The sequence below is a fragment of the Podarcis cretensis genome (genome assembly GCF_951804945.1).
Source record: "Podarcis cretensis genome assembly, chromosome: 1".
Taxonomy (NCBI): Eukaryota; Metazoa; Chordata; class Lepidosauria; order Squamata; family Lacertidae; genus Podarcis; species Podarcis cretensis.
This window is the reverse complement of record NC_137170.1, coordinates 80390118-80413015: the sequence shown is the minus strand read 5'-3', so window position 1 is coordinate 80413015 and position 22898 is coordinate 80390118. Positions and strand designations below refer to the sequence as shown.

The window sequence follows — 22898 nt, the reverse complement described above, 5'->3', positions numbered from 1 at the left end:
TTTTGTGTCTGATTTTTTAAAAAAAATCATTCTGATTAATCTAGACACACTCTGCTTTCATTGACTAAGTCTATTCTCCTGCCAGTGCAGGACGCTCTCTTCTGCTGCAGTCTTTTTGTTTGTTTTCAGAGGCCACAAGATTTGGTCCACTCGCCTTGGTAGGCAGGGGCCTGACACTGTCGTCAGCAGCCTGACATTCTCCAGAAGCCCCCACAGGGCCCAGCTCTGCTTCTGTGATAAACATCTGAAGAGACCTTCTCTCCCTCCGATCCCACACAAGTCGAAGAGGGTGTTGTGGTTAATGTCTCACGAGAGACATGCAGTGTCCCACGGGATCAAGGCTTCCATGTGGTCACCACACTTCCTTTCCCTCTTGGCTCATCCACATGTGTTTTCCAATGGATCAGACTGCATACATCATCCCAGGCTTGGCTATGAAAAAGAAACTCAAGCTGCCAGAGGGGGTTCTTTTTTGGGGGGTGGGGGGGGTGGATGCAATACTTAGTATTTCCTAAAATGTTGATATCATTGTTTCATGATGGAAAAGGATTTCTTCCTTAACATCCCAAAGTAACATACCATATTGGCCTGAATATAAGCCACATCCCCCCCCCCAAATTCCGACCATGAAAAGTTAAAGTGCGGCTTATATTCACTACCTTATGCCGCCAGCCAAGCAGCGCAGCTCCCCACTCCCAGGAAGCAGCCTGGGAACGCAGGGCAACGACACGCAGCCCACCTGCCGCTCCCAAACCTTCCCACCAGAAAGAAGGGGAAAGAGGGGAAGGCTGCCGGCAAAGCGGTGTGGCTCCCCCCCAGGAAGCAGCCCGGGTATTGCATTTTTCCTCCCCTCCCCCTTCAATTTTAAAGTTGTGGCTTATTTGCGGGTGCGGCTTATATTTGAACTAATACAGTAGTTTGGATACAGCAGTACAGTGGCCCGATTCCAATCAGTTTTGTTTCACTTGACATACACTCCTCTACACCTGTTTTTTCCATCCCTTTGCTGTGTGTGAGTTTTGACACAATGGAAGTGGTATGATTCGGTGTGTTGTCAAGAGCTGTTGGGAGCTTGTACTTAGAAGTTTTGTTTCTGTTTGCTGCCAAGCCCTGTAGTGGGCTACAACATCTGCAGAGGCCCAACATCCTCAGACCATGGCTTGATCATACCCTCTGGTCTGGTCACTGGATCCACTTGGACAGGTAGGACTATAAGAGGGATTCTTGTTCCTCTTAAGTAAAACAACAAGGTCTCCCTGAGCTCTGGTGTGGGCCTGGCTTGTTTCTTAATCCTGTCTTCTGCTTTGTCCTTTGGTCCTTACTTTTGGCTTGCTGTAGCCTCCTTATTTGGACTTGCCCTTCAGCCTAGCCTTCACCTAAGACTGCTGCCCATGGCCCAGCCCTAACATGCTGCAGAAGTAGCAGCTCTGTGAACAGAATGTACAGACCTGCTTTGTCTTTTTCTTTTGCTGCCCGCACTGGGCTCAGAATACTCAAAAGTCCTGGCAAGAGGAAGGAAGTAAATGTGCTTCTCCATCACCCAGACACTTGGCTTTCCCTGGGGATTCCTCACTCTGCCTGCTCTGAGCCTGGGGCAAAGGACCGGAACAATTTTGGCCCACATAAAACCTTCCTCCTTAAATAGGTTATTACATTTTGAAAACCCTATCAAAAAGAACTCCATGGTTGTCCAGAATTTACAAAGAACTTTGTAGTTACAGAAATCTGCTTTACAAAAAAGTGGGGCAAACCAACACTTCTTGCCTGGTACTTGATTGTTCAATAGCATCAAGCAAAATGGATGATGGGAGCGGATAAAATGGGATGGGGCACAGGGAGAGGCTGACAGATGGGAACAGCAATGGGTGGATGTCCACTTCTACACATTTTGATGCAGACCTTGCTAAATTTTCCTAGAACCATATGCCTCTCTTTTAAGCAGCACAACATGATCACAGCAAACACTGTTTTATACGCCCACCACCTCCCAGGTATTTTCTGTATTGCAGGTCAGCTTGGTCAAGGCAGCTGACCCACAGGCATGTGAGGGTGATCTGGTTGTGACATCTCTCATCCCATTGATGGCCAGGGTTGATTCACTTGTTCTGACTGGCTAGACCAGTGTCCCCCTCCTTTCCTCCCTGATCCACATGTATCCCCCCAAACTGACCCATAGTACAACTCCAGTTGTAGAAAAGCCCTTAACTGAGCAGAAGATCCTGCATGTGACTAGGCCTGTTCTACCGCAATTTGGTTCTCAAACAGCTTCCCCCGCTAATCTTGGTGGTCATCATTTCTCTGAAATTAATAAGCACACTGAGCTGCACAGACCGACTAATTACTGTCCTTTGCAATTAAGTTGTTATTCATCAGTAATGGATGACTATAATTGGGTTCTAACTTTTACGAGCTATTTTGGTAACCACATCTCTGTCAAGAAACACGTCTGAAAGTGAATCGCGAGTAGGGAATGAAATTTTACATCCAGGTCTCTCGCTCATTGCTCTCTTCTGGTAGTTTTATGGCTGGATTTCAGAGCCATTAGCCATGAAAGTTATTGTCTCACACATGCAGAAAGGCAGGATGAATCAGTGGAAGGGCTTCTCTCACCCAAGGCTGTGCCAATACTCCATTGAGCCTTAAAGTGTTGGGCTAGTAAGTGGGAACTGCCAGCCAGGCCTGTATGGTTGGATGAGGCAGGTGGCTGTTAACCTTCTGCTGGCTGCTCTGGACAGCAGCAAGATAAGCTCCAGGTTGGGGGGGAGGGGGCAAGATGAAGTTGCTGTGCTCTGTCACCATGTCAACCCCTCAGAATTTGAATTATTTGGGGGGGGGAGAGAGAGACGTTGTAGAAGAGCCCTGAATAGGAATACAGAAAGCTGTCTTACACTGAGTCAGAACATTGATCCATATTGCTTAATATTGTCTACACTGACTGACAGGGACTCTCCAGGGATTCAGGCAGGATTCTCTCTCAGTCCTAGTTGGACATACCAGGGACTGGACTTGGGGACTTTCTGTAAGCATGCAGATGCTCTTCCACTGAACTATGGCCCTTCCCCAATAAAATAAAAACTACAAACCCCAACCTGATCTGAGGGCTGGCCCATGTTATTTGCTACCTAAGGCAAAAGACATCCACCCCAATTCCATTTGCAGAAGTTGTCTAGACTGGTAGTTGAATCTTACTTCAACACAGGCAATGGACAACGTCCTCCAGCACACCTGAGGGATGCATAGGGACTACAATAGCTTAGACTCCCTTGTCAGGCCATAGGCCAGGTCCTCATGGCCTCCATGGTAACAGTGGTTTCTCCCAAGTTACATCTGGCCCTGCACATTTGGCAAGTTATACACTCGACTTAGTGTTCTATGCTGGATAGGACAATAGTGATAGGTGGGTGGCAGAATCACTATTGCTCCTTTGACGTAGGCAGATTGCTACCTAGTTCTATCTAGGCTTCCAGGAATTTCTGACCTCTCAAGAATTAGACCAGTCAGGATGGGCATAGAGGCTGATGGATTCCCAGAGAGTGCTCATGGCTCTTGAAGATTTTCCAGTTTGGCATTGTTAGATATCCTGTTAAAACTCTGACTGATCCCTGGAATGGAGAAATATCCCAGGTGACTGGCATAGGGCTCAAAGATGCTGTCCATGACAAGAGCTTGGCCTGGAGTTCTGGAATACTAGAAAGCTTAAGGCAATGGCTAGAGCATAAATAGGGGAAGACCTGCAGGGAGTACAACTGATTATAGTGTAGAGTTCATTTTAAGGCCTATGCTGTGGGAGAGCCTTCTCTGGGTGCCAGGTGAGGAACAGCTGCTACTGAAGAAGCCATTTTGGTGGTAGCCTGCCTTGGAGGGGGGAAGACTGTAGTTTAGTGGAAGAACAACATCTGCTTTGCATGCAAAATGTCCAAGGTTCAATCTGCAGCATCTTGAGATTGGGCTAGGAGAGACTCCTGTCTGAAATCCTGGGGAGGAGCTGCCAGTCAGTGTGGGTAATGCAGAGCTAGATTGGACTGATGGTCCAACTCAAAAAAAGCAGTTTTCTCTTTTATGAAATGTCCTCCCTAGACAGGCTTGCCTGATGCCCATGTTGCCATCTTTTTAGCACTAGGCACTCAACAGGGCTAAGTTAAGTTTTCACTCTTAGTTTCTGGCCCTTGACTACAGTAAAAATGCCTGCCAATGTTTATCTGTTTTATGCCACCTGGAAAACATTTTGCTGTTGGGTGGCCTATAAAAAATAAAAGGCACATGGAACTGAAAGAACTGCATTCTCTTTCCTTGTGTACTCGCCGCCTCAACTTCTTTCCCTTCCTGTGTTCCATCTCCTGCATTAGATTTTAGATTGTAAGCTCCTAGGGGCAAAGACCCGTCATCTTGCACTTTGATGCCAAATGTCAATCACACTGACAGTGTTAAAGAAATGCTGACATAATATGTTGCTGGAGGGCTTGGGAAAAGGTGACAAATGCAGCAGCCTGGAGGCTTCAGGCATAGTGATTCCTCATTTATCTTACTTGCTGCCTACCCAAGCATGACAGACCTAGTGCATTAGACACTGAACGAACTATGTACACAAATGTTTTGCTTTTTATATATTTTTTTAAAAATCTGTACATTCCTAACGAAATAGTTTCATTTATTTTTAATTGAGGTCAGCAGGATGTTGGGTCATTTCAATGCAATAGTGGAACGTCTCACATTCAAACGTAGTCATAATTAGAGTTATAGTTACAAACACACATGAAGAGTCCTCAGCCAAGAAAATAAAGAGAAACAGCAGACAAGGAATGCAGGAAGCTCCAGTTCTGCAGACATTGCCTGCTTTCAAGAATCTGTTAGGCAAGAGAATCCATATGTTTCATGAGCAGCACAGCAGTGCACCCTATTGGCTTATCCCTGTCTATACAACTAAAAATACAAATTAACTCGAGAAATCACTGGGAATTGCAATAATTAAAAATGAAAAAAACAGCTCCCTTCCCCACAAGGCACAAGTGGACACCTGTAATACAATTAAAGAAGGAATGGCAGTGGTGGGTTAGCTTGACTGTAGTGGCTCCACTTTGAGAAAGGAAGTGTGAAGTGGTTTGGCTCCCACTTGGTCCCCACATTGCCTTGCAGAGGAATTCAGAACGTGTATTCCATTAGGACCGCCTTACTTCAGTCCAGAAGTAAGAGCAAGGCTCCATCAATAAGACACATATATACAGTGGTACCTTGGGTTACATACACTTCAGGTTACATACGCTTCAGGTTCCAGACTCCGCTAACCCAGAAATAGTACCTCGGGTTAAGAACTTTGCTTCAGGATGAGAACAGAAATCGTGCAGCGGCAGCACAAGGCCCCATTAGCTAAAGTGGTGCTTCAGTTTAAGAACAGTTTCAGGTTAAGAACGGACCTCTGGAACAAATTAAGTACTTAACCCGAGGTACCACTGTAAAGCCGTATCATACCATTTTAAACAGCCATGTAAACAGCCAGAATCCTGGGAATTGTAGTTAAGAGTGCTTTGTGTTGTTAGGAGACCCCAGAGCTCTGAGAAGAATGACCATCGTTAACAACCTTAGGGGTTCTAGCATTGCAATGAGGTCTCCTAACAACTCTCGGCACCCTTAACTACCAAAGTGGTTTGACACAGCTTTAAAGGTACAGCACAGATGGGGGTCCAAGTTACAGGTTCTTTCTTGATGGTTATCCTTTAACAAGGTCATACCGTATAACTTTGGGGTCTACATACCGCCACTAATATGGAACAATTTCAGAAAACTTATACGATGAGAAAATATAACTTAAGCGAATTAGGAATGGTGAGGTTAGCTCATTCAGTCTCTTTCATTCCAAAGCTTCTAAGAAGCCCCCCACCCTTCTGCCCACTTCTTCATTAAACTAACTTGCCGGTTACAGAATTTGGCTAGCCTTTTGTAATCGGCTATATTCATCTGATTCTTCCTTGGCCAGAGGTATCAAAACTCCCCACACACGCACTGCAAATTCTGTCATATCCATAGATGATCTCATAGGATGCTGTCTTACACCAAGTCACACCATTGGCTCCATCTAATTCAGTGTTGCCAACACTGACTGGCAGCAGCTCTCCAGGGTTTCGGGGGCATTCCCAGCCCTACCTGGAGATGCTAGGGATTGAGCCTGGAACCTTCTACATGAAAAAAGCAGATGAACTACCACTAAGCTATAACCTTGCCATTTATAAAACATTTGTTTGAACGAACAAGTTACATGTTGAAGAGCTGCTGGAAGAAGCAAGTATATAGTGAAGGCATTTGTCAGGGCTGCCCGAGGTCCCAGCTCACAAAGGACCAACGCCAGTCCGTTGTTATATACAAAAGTCTTTATTGAAACGCAGTTTCGATTTCAAAGCCGCGGCGTGCAGCCCTACGTCTTAAACCCTAGACCGCTGAAGCTCCGTCTGAATCTCCTCCCCCCAGACACCAGTTTAAGACTCTAGCCTTGCTCCACCTCTTCCTTTGCTCTTTCCTCCTCTGGGTCCGCCTGTCCGCTGGGGTCTTGCCCTTTCTAGACTCTTCTGACGCTGAGTCCCCTGAGTCTTCCCCCTGCCTCCGGCGGGCTTTAGGACCTGGTTCCCAATCCGGGTTACCTGCTGTGCCACGCGCCTGTACATGTGAACTTGGCGCGCGCGCCCAGCTGGCAACCTTCCTCCTAACCGTTACACTGCTCCTGTCACTGCTTCCCCCTTCAGAGAGGCTAGCTGGACCTGACTTCCCCTCCATTCCCTCACTCTGCGATGGAGGCGTGGCCAGCCCTGATTCATCTTCTCTCCCTGCTGGAGGAGAAGCTGGTCCTGATACATGGGACTCTTCCCCCCCACTACGCTCTGGTGGAGGAGCTGGTCCTGATCTCTCGCTGCTGCTTTGGGAGTCCCCGCTAGCCCCTTGCTTCTGGTGTGTCCCCCCTGGGACCCCCCTTGCCCTGGCCGTCGGCGCCCCCCTCTGGGAATCTTCTGATTCGCTGGAGAAGCTTATGGAATCTCTCGGGCCACTCTCATACTCCCCTACACTGCCCTCAGATTCTTCCCCTTCGCTCTCCATTTCCTCTCTCCCCTGTGCCTCTGCTCGTGAGCCCCTGACAGCATTATTAAAATATTAACACACTTGTAAAAGATTGGGGGGGGGGTAATCTAAATAGTCAAATATGAGAGGGCAAAGATCTCAGGAGGACTTTCTATCCTGCCCAAGCAGCAGTCAATCTCATCCCCCAAAAAATCAAGGTTGGTAGATAATCCAGTCTCTGTTCTATGAAAATGGGAATGTCTCCATGTGATTGTGGGGCTGTCTGTTAGATGGGCACACTGTAAAGTCTTTCAGGTAAATTGCTTTACTAGCTGAACTACTGCCTTTTCACCCAGGACCCAAGAAGATCAGACCCCAAACTCTGAATGCTCAATTAGACCTTTATTTAACACAGTGTGAGGGGGCTTGGACTTGTTGTCAAGTTCACTCCCAAGGCTGTAGCTAAAGATTGTTTCCATTAAGCATATTCCGCATGATGCATGCTGGTCTGAATGGCCTTAAACCATTCACAAAACTGGAGCCTTTTGCAGTCATCATTGGGAGTCATGATTCAGATTGGGAGCCATGAAGGCTCAGCAGCCCTGAAATCAAAGACTGCTTATATACCTGGCCTGTGCCCTAAATGCACTGGGAACAGTTCGGAAGACTGAGATACACAGGGAATGAGGCAGGGTGGGGAATCACGCAGCTGAGAAGAAAGTGTATGAGTGTATGTATGAGTGTCTTGATCTAGGCAACAGGAATGACTGGATCTTAGAAACTCAGTTTGCTTGCACATTCAGGTTATCAGAAGGCCTTATATGAGGAATGGGGAGTGGCAGAAGGGGGGGGGGGACACAGTAAGCAAACCTTTACATGCCCTCCAGGGCCTCATTTATTGAGTGGGTACAAAAATAAAATCATATAAAGATGCAGAAGCACCTCAGCGAAGAACAGTCACGATTAGGAAACAGCACAGCATGAACATGGCTTAGTACACACATTTTAAACAAGCAGGGAGCTCACTGAAATAAGATGCCTGTTCTGCCAACATTGCCCCTGACAGGGAACATTAGGAATGCCTCATGGTTCTAAAGAGCTTTCTGTCCAGACACTTCAGAACTCATAACCTGCCAACAAGCATCGCTCTTAAGGTTGCATCTCAAGCCAGCAGCGTCTCCCGCAGCTGGTTCAGTGCTGTAGCTGGAAGCAAAAAAAAAAAGGAAACGTACCGTATGGAAGGGGTCGCCACCTAGGCCAAGGGGGGGGGGGTTGCACCTGTTACTCTTTAGGGTTCTGCCACCTGCACCAATGCTCTGCAATCCATCTGGACTGGCAGCAGTCAACACAGTGCCTTGCAGGCAGAGACAGCCCCTTTCTGCTTTTTGTTATGCAGGGATAGGCAGGGTATTAACAGAACTTGAGGAACGGGAGCCTAGGAAGCACCACAGTCCTCAGAGGAGGGCTGCCTGCAGCATTAGCCCCTCTTTGCAATGGCAAAACAAAACTGGCACAACAGAAGCAAAAACTAAGAAATAATATGTCAGTGGTAACCTGATGGTTAAAAAAAAATACTTTTAGAAATAGAATACATGGCATTTCTCCTACATTGCACCAAAGGTAATTTGGAAGCACTTTCAGTTGGTCTTATAGGCAGAACAGGGAACTGAAAGACAAGCCACCCATGGCCTTCGACCTCCCACAAGAAGTAGATGTATATATTGAATGCCTGGCTTTGGATTGCTATTGCTTTCACATCTCTGAGTCTGCATACATCCCATTGATTAGGTAGTCCACTTGAGTGTAGTCTTTCTTCCTGTAGCTCTCATAGGCCTGTATCACAAACAATACTACAATTGTTACAAAAAACAGGACTCCAAACAGAAGCACTGCTAAGAGCAAACTAACATCTACTGGACGATAGCTACCCTCACTACCTGTGTCCTGCTGATCTTGGCCTTGGTTTATGGTTACTGATTTGGGCGGTGCCACTGGACTTTTCGTTGCAAACACTGACAAGGGATTTCTATAAGTTGTGACAAGCACTGGTTGACTCGTAGCACTCGCAGGTTGCTCTGCAGCGGTGGTGGTTTCATCACCCTTTGCAGTCACATGAGGCGTTACCCTATCTGGAGTTGTCTTTACAATTGTTATGAGTTCAGCTGACTTTGTTGCTACTGTGGTTGGTCTCTTGGTTGTTTGAGATATGCCAGTGGCTGTTGAAGTTGGTAGATTCTGGGTGGCTGTAGCTAGTGGATTCTGGGTGGTTGAAGCTGGTGAACTCTGAGTGGCTGATGTTGGTGGATTTGGGGTGGTTGCATTTGAAGATGAGTTTAGTGGGCTTCTTGAGCTGCTTCCAACACTGCTAGAGTTCACTGGTATAAGAATGCCAGTTGCCACACCTGTTTTGAGGGTTGTGGGAAGCACTGAATTGTTTGCTGCTGTGGCAAAAGTAATAGGAATAGTCCTGGGAGGAGTTGTTTCAGCAGCTCCCAAAGTTAACTTATTGGTCTGCGCCCCTTTTGAACTTGATGTACTCTTAACAGTAATAGCACTTTCAGTTAAATGGAAAGGTGTGGGAGGCAACGATGATTTCTGAGGGGGAGTGCTGGGACCAGAAGTCACATTTAGGATGCCAAGAGTTGTGTTACCATGAGTTGTGGTTACGTTGTTACTAGTTGTGGTTATGGCTATTGCTCTACCTTGGGAGATGGCAGCGATCGTGGAAGTGGCAGTGGTAGTCATGCTAACTGCAGTACCTTCTGCTACCTTCCTCTCTGGAGCTGTTGGCAAAAGAGGCACTTTTGTTTCTGTCCCAGCAAGTCTTGTTTTATTCCGCAGCTCCTGCTCTTCAGCAGACTTTCCTGTGTTGTTTGTTTGAAGGGCTCCTTCATGATCTCTCCTTTTACGGATCACAAATTCTGGCCAAAAACAAAACAAAAGACCAGAGACACAATCAGGATTGGGCTGCAGATAAAAAGTAGATCAAATGGCAGTCGATAAAAGAGTCCCAGGAGTTGTACTTTTGTCGTGCCACCTCCATTTACAGTGAATGAGAGCTATAGAATCTACCAGCTGTAATACATCATTGATTTCCATCTACAGAATTGCATAGATTGACACATATAATATGCACCCCAAATACAACTTGCAGTAAGAGAACAGATATTGCTTTAAATAATTGGTTGCATAGATCTTTTAGACTAGTTATGACAGAAGCGAACATCTTCAGTAGCATAACTTCATTACCACCAGTTAGCTTTATATATATGCGGCATATACTCCAGTATAACCATTCTCCATCCCCATATGATTAACGAAACATTTTTAAAGCAGCTGCCATATTGCAAAGACTGAACAAAGGCTGAAGGACTGGTTCCACTGACTGACTCCCATACAAGTCAAGGGATCTTTAACCCCCCCCCCCCTCAGAGGGGACAGTAACAAAGACTTTGTTGGAGACCCACCTGATACACCTCATGTCTTGTCTGCTTGAGGGAGTGGCTGAGGCACACAAGATGTACATATAAAAAAAAGAGAGCCTTGTCTTTCACGCAAGGGAAGAAGACTTTTTAGAAATCACTTAGCCTTAGCCTGTGCCACAAGAGAAAGTTGGCAGAGGTGTACAGCTGAATGTCTCCAAGGAAGTGATTGAGCTCCTGGGGCACCAGTTGTTTATCCTTCTGTTACTCAAGCACAAAACACATCTTAGAAGTCCTTTCTGGATCAAAATTCAAACTCAGCTAAATATCAGAAAGAAAATAAAGAAATGTATTTCTTGTCACAACTATTCGCTCTTAGCTGCAAGAACCTGTTCAACTTAACATGGCAGCTAAGTTCCTGAGAAGTATTTAAAGGCCAGAAACAAGCATGAAAAGCTGTCCTTTCAAAAACGCATGTACAGCAGAACTTTCTCACACCCTTTACAAGACTGATTCTCCAGTTCCTAACATGCTTTGTTTTGTTATGGTGTCACTTGCAATTAGAGCAGAAGACTCCGCTGTTGCAAAATCCAGTGTTAGCTACAGATGCTAAAACCACTCCAATTACACACAGAGCCTCCAGTTTCTGGCTTGAAAACCAACAGGAAACGAATGCCAATATTACCTCCTTTCCTCAGGAAAACAAGGGTGCAAGGATAAACAGAAAGAGCACCCAGAAAAGGAATGGTAGAGGCACTTTTAAAAGGGGGACAATCTAAATCAAATTGTTTCAAAACCGCACAATTTCATATACGAGCCTTAGTGTCAGGCAGGATTGTCAGACAGGGTTTTGGTGGGACCTGGTTGGACAAAGTACTGACAGTGCCAGCCCCCACTTCCCTCCCCTCTCACAGGAGGATTGCTTCATAATCCTCAATTCCTGCTGGCCTCCCAAGCATCAGAAGGCAGGCCGACCCTTCAGTCACCCACAGGCCTTTGCTGGTGCAGACCATGAAGTCTTGACCCCACCCTCTGCCACTCCCCAGGAAATCATCAGATTCATAGTTAACTGAGCTAACTTTCTCTAGGATTCATGAGTTGGTCATGAGTTGGAGAGGCAGTGTGGTGTAGTGGTTAAGAGCAGTAGACTCATAATCTGGTGAACTGGGATCGATTCCCCACTCCTTCACATGCAGCTGCTGGGTGACCTTGGGTTAGTCACACTTCTCTGAAGTCTCTCAGCCCCACGCACCTCACAGAGTGTTTGTTGTGGGGGAGGAAGGGAAAGGAGAATGTTAGCCGCTTTGAGACTCCTTAGGGTAGTGATACAGCGGGATATCAGATCCAAACTCTTCTTCAAACTCTTCTTGGTTAGACCCTGGAAAGGATTCACCTAACCAGCCCTGCTAGTGGAAGCCCTGAACAAGGACCTCTCCCCTCTCCTCTGCACACTGAAAATGGATTGGGAGACACCCCCCCCAAAAAAGAAAAACAATGTGCAGGGGGAGGAGAGGGAGGAATCATTACACCTGGCAGACTGAAATGCTTCCACAGATGGGAAGATTGAAAGAGCATGGCATTCCTAGGGTGGGGTAGGGAGCCTTTTCTATCTTGGAATCCAGATTATGGAATACTTCCCTCAGAGTATTTTCTTCATTGCCCACTGTTATGCTGAAAACTGTATTCTTTTGGAAGGGTTTTTTCCCCCTTTAGTTAATTCTCTGCCTGGCTTTTTTGTCCTTCTGATTCTGCAGCTTTTAATTGTTGCCAGTTTTTTTAATATTATACTTTATATTGTTACATTAGACTGCTTTGTCTTAAGACACCTTGAATATTCTGCCTAGAAAGGTGGGGTATATGTTTTTAATACAAATAATCAGTCTCGCAAAATAGCCTATAATCACATCCAAAGAATCTTTACCGCTCAAATGAAACTTGTGGAAATCTGATAGAGCCCCCATTAAACACTGTAAACATCTGGATGGTGAGGTAAGAGAACGTTGCCTTTAGTAATAGCAATAGCTGCTGCAGCAGCAGGTTTTTTAATCATGAGCTGTCCCATTGAATCCAAATTACCTCCCATTAGTTCTTTAACATCCTGTGTGCTGGCGTTCTGACATGCACTCAGCTGAGGACAGCGCAAGAGGACACAGCGGCTCTGATACAGCACTGACCAGCAGTAGAGATTACCTAGAATATCACACAGGAAAGTAAGATCATCACTCTCACTAGTATAAAATGAATCACATTTTATCCTATTAGCAGAGTTTTAGTATGGTGACATTTTTACTTATTTTATTTCATAAAATGTACATACCGCTTGATTGAAGAACAAAACCTCAAAGCGGTTTACAAAAAAAAGACAAAACAATAAAATCATTACCAAAATTTTACAACTGTGATTTAAAACATACAGAGAATGAAAACTGCAATAAAATAGACTAAAACAAATTAAAACTCCTACAAAGCTCTAATCTCTGTGAAATGAACAGCACAAATACTAGACTGCAACAATTTGTCAACAATATTATACTGCTTCCCTGAAAAAATGAGTAAACAAAGACAATAATGTCACAGATAACGGCTAGTGTGCAAGTAAGGTGAGGATTCAAAGGGGTCCAGTTACAATAAGAGTTTTGCTGTGAACAGTGTTAGTGGGACAGAAAGCTTACAACATGGGTAGGCAGACTAAGGCCTGGGGGCCAGATCTGGCCCAATTGCCTTCTACATCCGGTCCGGGAATCAGCGTGTTTTTACATGAGTAGAATGTGTGCTTTTATTTAAAATGCATCTCTGGGTTATTTGTGGGGCATAGGAATTCGTTCATATTTTTTTTTCCAAAATATAGTCTGGCCCCCCACAAGGTCTGAGGGACAGTGGACTGGCCCCCTGCTGAAAAATTTGCTGACCCCTGGCTTACAAGCTCCAGGCAAGTCCCTTCAGATAAAAAGTAGAAGCAAGACACAAGGAGAAGGCAGCTACAAAGACTTGCATTTCAGCCATGAGGGAGGGGACCAAAGCTCAGTCGCAGGGCACGTGCTTTGAATGCAGAATGTTGTTGGGGCCGAGCTTTGAACTGTCATTTAAGAAAACCTCCAGCAAGAAAACTAGGAAAAGGCTCACATCCGAGGACTTGGGAGAACTTCCCTGCCAAACGAAGTAGACAGTGCTGGACTGGAACTTGTGTCTTACGATGAAAAGATAAGAAGCTGGGCACATTTTACTTAGAGAAGATTGGTGGTGGGGGCATGATGAGCAGCTTCGCGGGGGGGGGGGGAGCCACCTGAGGACAAACCCAACCACTTCCTAACTTATAGCAGCATCCATAAAAGCTAGGTAACGTGAAAAGTTGCTTTGGGAAACTGAAGTCCTCTTCCCTTATGGCCTTTAAATAGGGAAACTGATGAGGATCTGTCAGGGATGATTTAAGCCTCGAATGAGGTGGGCAAAGCTGTGACCCTCCAGATGTTGTCAGGCTCCAACTCACCACAGCCCCAGACAGCTTGGACAATTGTCAGGGATGTAGTCCAGCAACATCTGGGGGGAATAATTTAGTCACCCCGAGTCTAGAAGCTCCTAAAGTTCCAAGGGGGTTGATTAAGTCACCCGTGAAGCTCATGTCAAACTGGATTGAAAAATCCATTCCAAGGATCTCTGGGGCATTCAGGTAACAGGGCAACAAGGACACAGAAGAATGTGAAACTTCATCAAATACAGAGACATCTGGCTAAGGGTAAGTTAAGTAATCTAACACAATTTCCCTGCTAGTGTTACACACAAAGGCTCTTCTATGCTTGCTGCATTGTAAAATTGTAAAAAAGAAATAGAGAAAAGGCAGTCCCTGGAAAACGGATGCTGTTTTCAATTTGACTAAGGTTGTGAAGTCATTTAGCTACTGCATATGTAGCAGCCATAATCACAAATGCTGTGAAAGACCTAAGCAGACGCCTCCTGCCCCAAAGGAAAAGATTTATGGTCAGGTGAGGTAATCTTACCTGATGCTGCTGGGCCTTTACAAGCTTGCTTGCAATGCTTTTCACTGCTGAGCAGATGTACATGTGTTACCTGGACCCCCCTCTCCTTTAAGATGGAGCTGCCGTTTTCAGACACACATAAGGAGATCAACAGAAAAGACCCAACAGCTGTCCACATCTTGAAAGCTTGCCTTGGAAGGAAACAAAACTTCTCTGGATAGTACCTCCAGATTTAAAAGCTGCTGTCAGGTCTTAAGTAGCACATCTGCAAAAGAAAAGAAAACACACCACAAACTTACACTTTCAAGTCATTTTCAAAACATTTCCAGGCCTTCACCCAGCTGCCTGCAAAAGCCCTCTCTTTCTATGGTGTGCTATACACATTGAGAAGACAAAAGGCCACAAGTGACTTCAACAATGGTAGTCTCCTTGAGTTTGGAACACTCCTCTTTACTTTCCTAGCACACTTGACAGAATGGCATATGACTTGGGCTGATAGGAGCAGTCATTCAAAACATCTGGAGGGCACCAGGTTGGCAAAGACTGAGCGACGGAATGGTCTGCAAACATGTGACAGGAGTCAGCTATTGAGACCAAGGGTATCCATGCCAAAGTGGTGCCTGGATTAAATTTATTAATGAACCATTGAAGTTCACAGTTGTGGGACCAATGAGTAACTACTTAAGATTAGATTGACCCCTAAAGAAAAATTCTTAGAAATATTAACAGATACAAGCAGTATTATTAACATAACCACCATGTAACACAATCTACCACTACCTCTCTCTGCTCTTGCTCAGTCACCTCCACTGTTGATGGCCCATGGAAGGCCAAGTGTCCCCACAAAAGAAAAAGCTGCCTGTGCACCTCATTGCAAGTACAGTGGTACCTCAGGTTAAGTACTTAATTTGTTCTGGAGGTCTGTTCTTAACCTGAAACTGTTCTTAACCTGAAGCACTACTTTAGCTAATGGGGCCTATTGCTGCCGCTGCGCTGCCGCTGCACGCTTTCTGTTCTCATCCTGAAGCAAAGTTCTTAACCCGAGGTACTATTTCTGGGTTAGCAGAATCTGTAACCTGAAGCGTATGTAACCTGAGGTACCACTGTATTTTCATTTTGCTCATCTGGAAATCTACACTTGAACATAAATAAGGCCTACGAGATCTTTTGCTTCCTTGGCTAAAATACTGCAGAATGAATTTTGCTGCTGGTCAGGGAGCAGAATTATACCACCACGGGAAAGGTCACCTCCTTAACACCTGGGAAACATGCACTGTATTAAATATCTTATTATCAGAAAGCATTTTTTCATTCCATTTCCCATAATTCTGATAGTTTATGTCTCTCTTTGGGGTTGATCACACTGCTTCCATAAAGTTTTAAGTTTTTTTTAAAAAGGCAGATTTGGGATGTTAATACCTAAAACAAAACCTTAAAAAGTATTTCAAATTCAGATGCCCAGAAAGATGTCAATCATATAATGAAGGATTAAAATATTCTGCATAGGTGATATTCTGCATTTGGAAGCTTTATTCATATCATACCTTCCTTTAACCTCATCACAAGACAGAGGCAGGATTGTATTTTATTCTCATGTGTGAGACAGGTAGCCCACTCACATAGGTGTGACTTCTGAAATCTCCTCCTCTATATATGTGATTGTTTTACATGTTTTTAGATGGTTATGATCATTTAAAATTTCTTTGGATGTTTTAAATTGTTTTATGTAGTTATTTTATTTTTAATTCTGACTTTTGGGTTTGCTGTCTGGACTCCTTTGGAAGAAAGGGTGGGATGCAAATTTAATAAAACAATAATAACATAGGACAGGCTTGCCACCCTGCCATGGTTTTAGCAACTTTTTTAATTCTTTCTTTATAGGATAAACACTAAGATGTACTAACTTTTACAATGCAAGAAGGGCCTACTTGCTCTGTGGCTGCATTGAGACTTTGAAAAAGACATCTGGCCTTCTTGCATTGAAGTCTCTCCAGTGTCTTAAACAGCAGAGAATAAATCACTGCATGAGACAAATCCTGAATTCAACTTCCAAGGGCTTGGGGTAGCGATATTACAGCAAAAACAAAGCGTTCTGTAGCACATTAAAGTCGAACAAATTTATATGGCAGAAATTAGTCCACTATACCCTGGGTGTGGGTGTGTAGAAAGGGTGGTAGGGAGATTATGTTTCTGAAAAGAAGCACAGTGTTCAGGCTTGAATGTCAATCTACAAAATGTTTCAGCCTTAAAGAGTAATAGAACAAGTCTTTGCAGACTTAATGAGGGTAGAAGTTTCCCATTACGGCCTCTCTTGTGGAAGCAGCAATATAGAAACTGGCAAGCAATCTGACTGCTGGACACAGTTAAATTGACAGGTTAGTCTTACATTAGGCTCACCACCAGGCCTCCACTTGGAAACAAGAGTTTACAGTGTGCATGGGCATTACATCCTCTGATCTTCTGTTTGAAGATTTTGCTGTGAACCACTGAAACTTGAGACAGCTGTGGAAGGAGGCATGCACCCTAACTTGGCCTACAGTTCTGTGGATATTCTGACTGGAAGCTGGCCTTTAGCAATACAGGAAGCTGCTTCTACCGAGTTCAACTAACTCAGAACTATCTAAACTGATTGGCAAAGGCTCTCCAGGCTTTTCAGGCAGGGGATTTTCCGCAGTCATACCTGAAAATGCCAGGGAGTGAGCCTGGGACCTTTTGTATAAAAGGGACATGCTTTTTAAAATTTCATAACATGCCAGTATTCCAGAAAATGAACAACGCCCCGCCCCTATCAGCATTTGGCTCAATCTGATTGATCCAAATTTAAATTTAAACATAAATTATGTTCACTTTGAACCTCCCTCCTATGTTCATCAATAAACCATTGTTTCATTGGTAACATAAGCGGAAAAATGACTACTACTCATACCTAATCTAAGCACAACCACATGGGTTCCTGATTAGGTGTTTAGCTATGCGATGTTTAATGTTCTCACTTATTTCTGTTCTATCCTGCTTCCCCTTTGTTTTCGTTCAAATCAATTCACGAACCAAGAACCTATACATTGACCACTTATGTTGCAGATATTACTGAAAATTAATTATGCTAGTTTTGTGATATACAAATGGCATGAGATAACTTGGTCTATTTATTTGTATCCTATGATCCTTGTTCCTAAAACCCCAAAACAAATTATTATTTTTAAAAGCAGCATGTGATCTTCCACCACGCTGAACTCCCCTTCCACCTTAGGACCAAGAGAATTCCATCTTGCAATTTGACAACTTTTCCATTTATGGTTGCACGATAAAGTCAATCTGCACTAATAGTTCAGGAACAAAACATAGCTTTTAGTAGGCTGTATTTAATTTTGTGCTCCATTATGCCATTAATTTGATGCTCCCTTTTCAAGGTATTTATAGAGTTGACAACCTTTGTTCTTTTTCTGAATGTTTAACTAGGTCAACATTTCTAAAATAAAAATCACCAAAGTAAGTGAAATGCAGAGCTGTGATATTAAGTAGAACTCACAATCAGTGCTTTTTTTCCCCCTAGAGAAAAAGGTGCCGAAATGTACCTCCCTTGGAAAGTCCCACCCTAGAACCCAAAGAGGTGAAGGGAGTCTTCCGTGCCTCAGCTGAGCAGCTTAACAAGCACCCACCATAGAAACTAATGGTGCAATTTCACATGCATAACTGACCTACTCCTATAATTGTGTCATCAACATTCTGCTGGTTCAGTGAGTAGTTTCTATAAAGGTAAGGCACCCATGATCCATTTTCAAATACAGAAATGATCTACTCCTACAGGATGTGCAAAAACAATCGGGACTTCACGTTGAGCAACAAGCAGAATCAATATTTGCATTGGGAGAGGGAATGTCAAGCAGCACTGAAAGAAAAGTCAGAGGAGTGCATAGGAATTTGGCTCAACACTGCAGAATCTATTAACGATACAAAACATTTCAAACGTCTGTGTGGAGTGCAGTGTATTTACACGTTCATGGCCAAAGTTATACTGGATGTGGGAGAGCATTTCAAAAGATCTAATTCTTGCACACCATAAATAGCTCTGAACAGCTTTACAGCATGCCTTTAACTAAGCAGTAATCTTTCGGTGATATAACTCAGGCCCAACAATACTACAGAACATCTGCCCTTGCTGCCGGTGGATTATTTCCAAAAACGCATCATCTGCCTTTTTGGATCAAACTGTGCAAGTAGTGGGGAAGGGCTTGGCTGGTGCTTACATAATGTTCAATAACAAAATCTATAAGGAAATGCTATAGGACAGAGAGGACAATGAATGCAACTAACCTGCACATTGTTGTTATCTAAGTAATAGCAGGGGGAAGTGGTTTTATCCTGCCCCTGCCATGGTCCTGACAAAAATTGCTCCCCCAGCTGCTATTTGCATCAGGAGGGAAGCCTTCTTTGGCATCCCATGCACAGCATAAGGTAAGCCCTGCTCAGTCGGGCCAAAGGCCCATTGAGCCCAGCACCCTGATCTCATAGTAGCCAGCCAGTTGGCCTTGGGAAGCTCACAAGCAAGACATGAGCAGAACAGCACTCTTCCCATTTGTGACCCCCACCAGTGTGTATTCAGAGGCAGACTGACTCACAACACAGCTGCCATGATTAGCAACCATCAATGGCCTTCCCCTCCATGACTTTGTCAAATCCTCTTACAAAGCTCTGCGAGTCAGTAGCCATCACTACATCATGGAGCAGCAAACTGGTGCCTCAGGTTTTCTGAACATCTTTTCCTATGAAACGCTTGCCGGCTTTGTTGCTCAAGGCACAGGAAACCATGTACTCTGTTAGCACAATGCCCTTACTTTAGTGCACAATGGCCTGGAGTGTGTGGGCTGATCTGCACTGGGTTTGGAGAACAAGAATTTAGCTAGACGGTCTTCTGGCCACTTCCCACTCTGGTTATAAGCCATTGCCAGCTAACATGATGTCCTGCTTCCCAGGAGGTGGCAAACTAAGAAAGGTCGCTGGGAGAAGTTAACTCTGTTTTCAAGTCTCAATTTAAAAATCTAAGAGTGCATGTGACAAAAGCCTAAATGGATTCCAATACTACCAGATCACATATCCTTTGATTTGGTACACAGCAGTGCCTCTAACATGCAAATGACATATGGGCATAATGAAAGCAGAGGTCAGGTCATATAACTTGGGAGAGCCTTCCTGAAGTCAGAGTTTAAAAAATGTCAAAACCTTATCTCAGATATAGCAACCACTCTCCTTCCCCCTTCAAAATAAACGTTCAGAAGTTAAATTCACCCTAGTTATAATAAATAATAATAATAATAATAATAATAATAATAATAATAATAATAATAATATTGTTTATACCCCAGCCACTCTGGCAGCTTCGAGTTAAATAAAATAATAATAAAATGTTTGACATTTTATTATATATTGTAGTCAATGAAATGGTGTTCCTTTAGCAATATTTTTATTCCTCAAACTTTTTTTTATTAGTTATTGTTTTTGATGCAAACGAACTAAAACAGCTACCCTCTTGCTGATTTTCTCCACTGCTGAAGAGACTGGCATGTGTCAGGAAACAACTCACATGGAAGCTGTGTGACATCAGGCTCTCCCAGCTGCCTTTTCAAGTTTTTCTCAACTGAGATGGTTCAACTGGTTTCACTGGCTTCCTAGTTCATTCACCTTAGAACTTCTCTAAAGTGATCTCTGTTAGCAATGAAAGAGGAACTTCCTGGACACCACCAGAGTTTTTTCTAGGCACTGTTTGCCTAGATGGAAACAAGTAAAAAATAAGTAGATGGTAATTTGCACAGGAGAACAGCATCCCACAAATTTGCATCATGGTTGTTGTTGTTTTGGCCTTATTTTCCCTAATACCGTGCCACACCAGCCTTTTTATCCTGTAAGAGCACCATTCACTCACTCAATAATTCAAATCCTGTTCCTCCCAAAACCACTTCATTCCTGCATTTCCCGCTGCTGTTCCATTTTGTAGCTTTTTTTTCCAGCTTCCCTTGCAAATGTAGCACAAGCCTTGAGGTAATGAACTGATTAAGGAAGACAATTGTCTTGTCAGATGCAAGGAGACTAGTGCTGTAACACCACTTCCTTGCAATACCTGCCCCCACTGCCATTACAACAGAACAGGTCTTGCCTTGGTGTAGTATCTTTTTAGAAAAAACTTTTCCTTGTCATTTTTATCATAAAGCAACTGATCTACATAGTCCTCCAACCATCAAAATTCCATTTCATTAACACAGACATTCTTGCCCTTGTTTTTTTCCCTGCAAAAAGGAAAAAAAATACACCAGCAGACAACCCAGTCAACTTGACTGCAGGATAGCGAGGAACCACAGTGCAATTCACATTCAAATATACACTGGCTGTTTGTGTTATTTTATGCAATATACTATGGTCTATTGTCAACAGAATTTTAGATACAACGTGTTTTTCAAAAATAGGTTTCACATACCTAGCTCCTCTAAATTGCTACTTTATCCATGGATATTTTCTCTCAAGGACTGGTACACACTTGAAAATTCCCGTGGGTCTTGCTGGACCATTTAATGGTTTTCCACCTGTTGTAGCAATTGTGCTGTGCTAGATGCTGTATGATATTTAATAGCATTTTTCAGAAACACATCATGAACCACCTGAATGAAACTAACAGACCACCAGGTCCACAGACAAGAGTTTGGCAACCCCTGGCCTAGAACATACCTCAGAAGAGCCCTCTGCAATGCACTCCATGTTTTGGACAGATATTCCTCAGCAGATGAAAAGGTAATCTGAGAAAGACTCATAATGCTGCCAATTATGTCTGGGAAGGAGAACTATAGAAAGTCACATTGATAATGCAACCCAGATGCACAACTGACAGCCTCCATAAGAACAAAGCACTCAACCTTCACAAAACAATGCAAATATCATCACCGGAATAAAACCTTGGTTATATATATGAGGCCTATGGAAACCTCACACATGTTAATGGAGAGGGTGCATGTAAGGTTTTGCATATGTCAAGCTTAACATTGTTCAAAGCAATGTTCTCTCTTGCTCCTTCCTTCCCCACCCTCCCAACACACACACACACACACACACAAAGCTTTGTCCCCCCCCCCCCAAACACTCTAGAAGCTGCTATGGTAGACTGCACTGCTCTTTGAAGGCTTCCGCATGAAAAATTACAAGGCTGAAGTTCCATTTATGAAATGTCACTTCATTTGGAATATCTGAAACAATCCAGTTTAATATAAAGAAAAATGAACTGCCAAACCCCACGTATAAAAGTCAGGATTGGACAATAAATCTGTCAATGTAAACGCCTCCAAGGAATAGAAACCTGCCTGGAAACTGGGCTGTTGCCTTCCAGGGCCTAATCAGGAGTGAAAGGCACAAGTGAAATTGTAAATGCACAGCCTCCATGTGAGGACGAGAAGCTCTTTGCATTTCACACACTGTTGCAGATTAGGAGAACTTTTAAAAGCTCCAACTCAAAGCTTGGTTCCCCAGTGGCCTCTGGGTGAAGGCTGCATTCAAACAAGCAAGAAGAAGAAGAAATGCAGAGGGGAAAGTACTACAAATCAGGGTGGATTTAAATCACTAGTCAGCAAGACTTGTTTTAAATCATTTTTTTACAGAAAGACTGATTCTTGCTGGCATATAAGGTTTCATTTTTGGAATAATAAATTTTCAGAGTAGTTTTAGTTATTACTGATTTGGTTATACTATTAGAAATACATAGACAGATAATTATGAAATTATTGTGAGGTTTAATAAGTTAACTGTTTATAGGGGCTATATCTCCCAGCAGCCCTGGCTTTGGCGAGGCTGGCCTTCCTTTTTCTGGTGGGGTGGGTAGGAGAGATACAGTTGGTAGGCCTAGGCTGGAACAGGCTTGCAGAAAGAACAGGCAGAGGAGAAACAGGCTGGTGGAAAGCTGGAAAAGGGGAACCAAGGACTGGAGCAGAACTTCAGGGATTCCTGCTGCAGGACTGAAGTTCCAGGTAGAGGCTTTATTGTTTGGACAATGTCAGGCGAGCCCTGGGAAGAAGGGCCTGGAACCAGTGAACTCTTATTAGTTGACTGGCAAGCACTTCAAGGACTTACAGATCCCAGTTACCATTTCCACCACCATCCCTTTGGATTTGCTTCTACATTCAGGTGCCTATTCTGTACAGTTAAGTGTTAGTGCCGTTGTTGGAACCCAGTGGGATTGGGAAGAGGTTGCCAGCCCTGAAGTGCCTTCAGCACTTGCCCCTAATCTGAGTTGCACAGATATGCAACCGACTCGCACAATTATTACACAAGGATCCCAAGACTTGAGGAGTATTCTGCTCACAAGGTTGCATTTTCATTTTTACTGCTTCACACTTAGCTACTTGTGCAGATCTATTCCACTCCAAACAATCTATTCATTGAACCTCTTGGAACTTCGCATTTAAGAGGTATGGGGTTGGTTTGT

At 43.9% G+C, this 22898-nt stretch overlaps 1 protein-coding gene across 2 annotated transcripts in view; it reads right to left on the bottom strand.

The window, feature by feature from the left end:
* Positions 1-7421: 7421 nt before the first annotated feature.
* LOC307224210 (uncharacterized protein C11orf24 homolog) overlaps positions 7422-22898 on the bottom strand; it is a 30254-nt gene continuing 14777 nt past the window's right edge. For both annotated transcript variants that reach the window (XM_079990838.1, XM_079990839.1), the window contains 3 exons: positions 14459-14702; positions 12540-12653; positions 7422-9962 (listed from right to left, as the gene is read on the bottom strand). In XM_079990838.1, coding sequence (XP_079846964.1) covers positions 8794-9962; positions 12540-12653; positions 14459-14615 — 1440 coding nt within the window. In that variant the 5' untranslated portion in view covers positions 14616-14702 and the 3' untranslated portion in view covers positions 7422-8793. The remainder of the gene's footprint in view (positions 9963-12539; positions 12654-14458; positions 14703-22898) is intronic.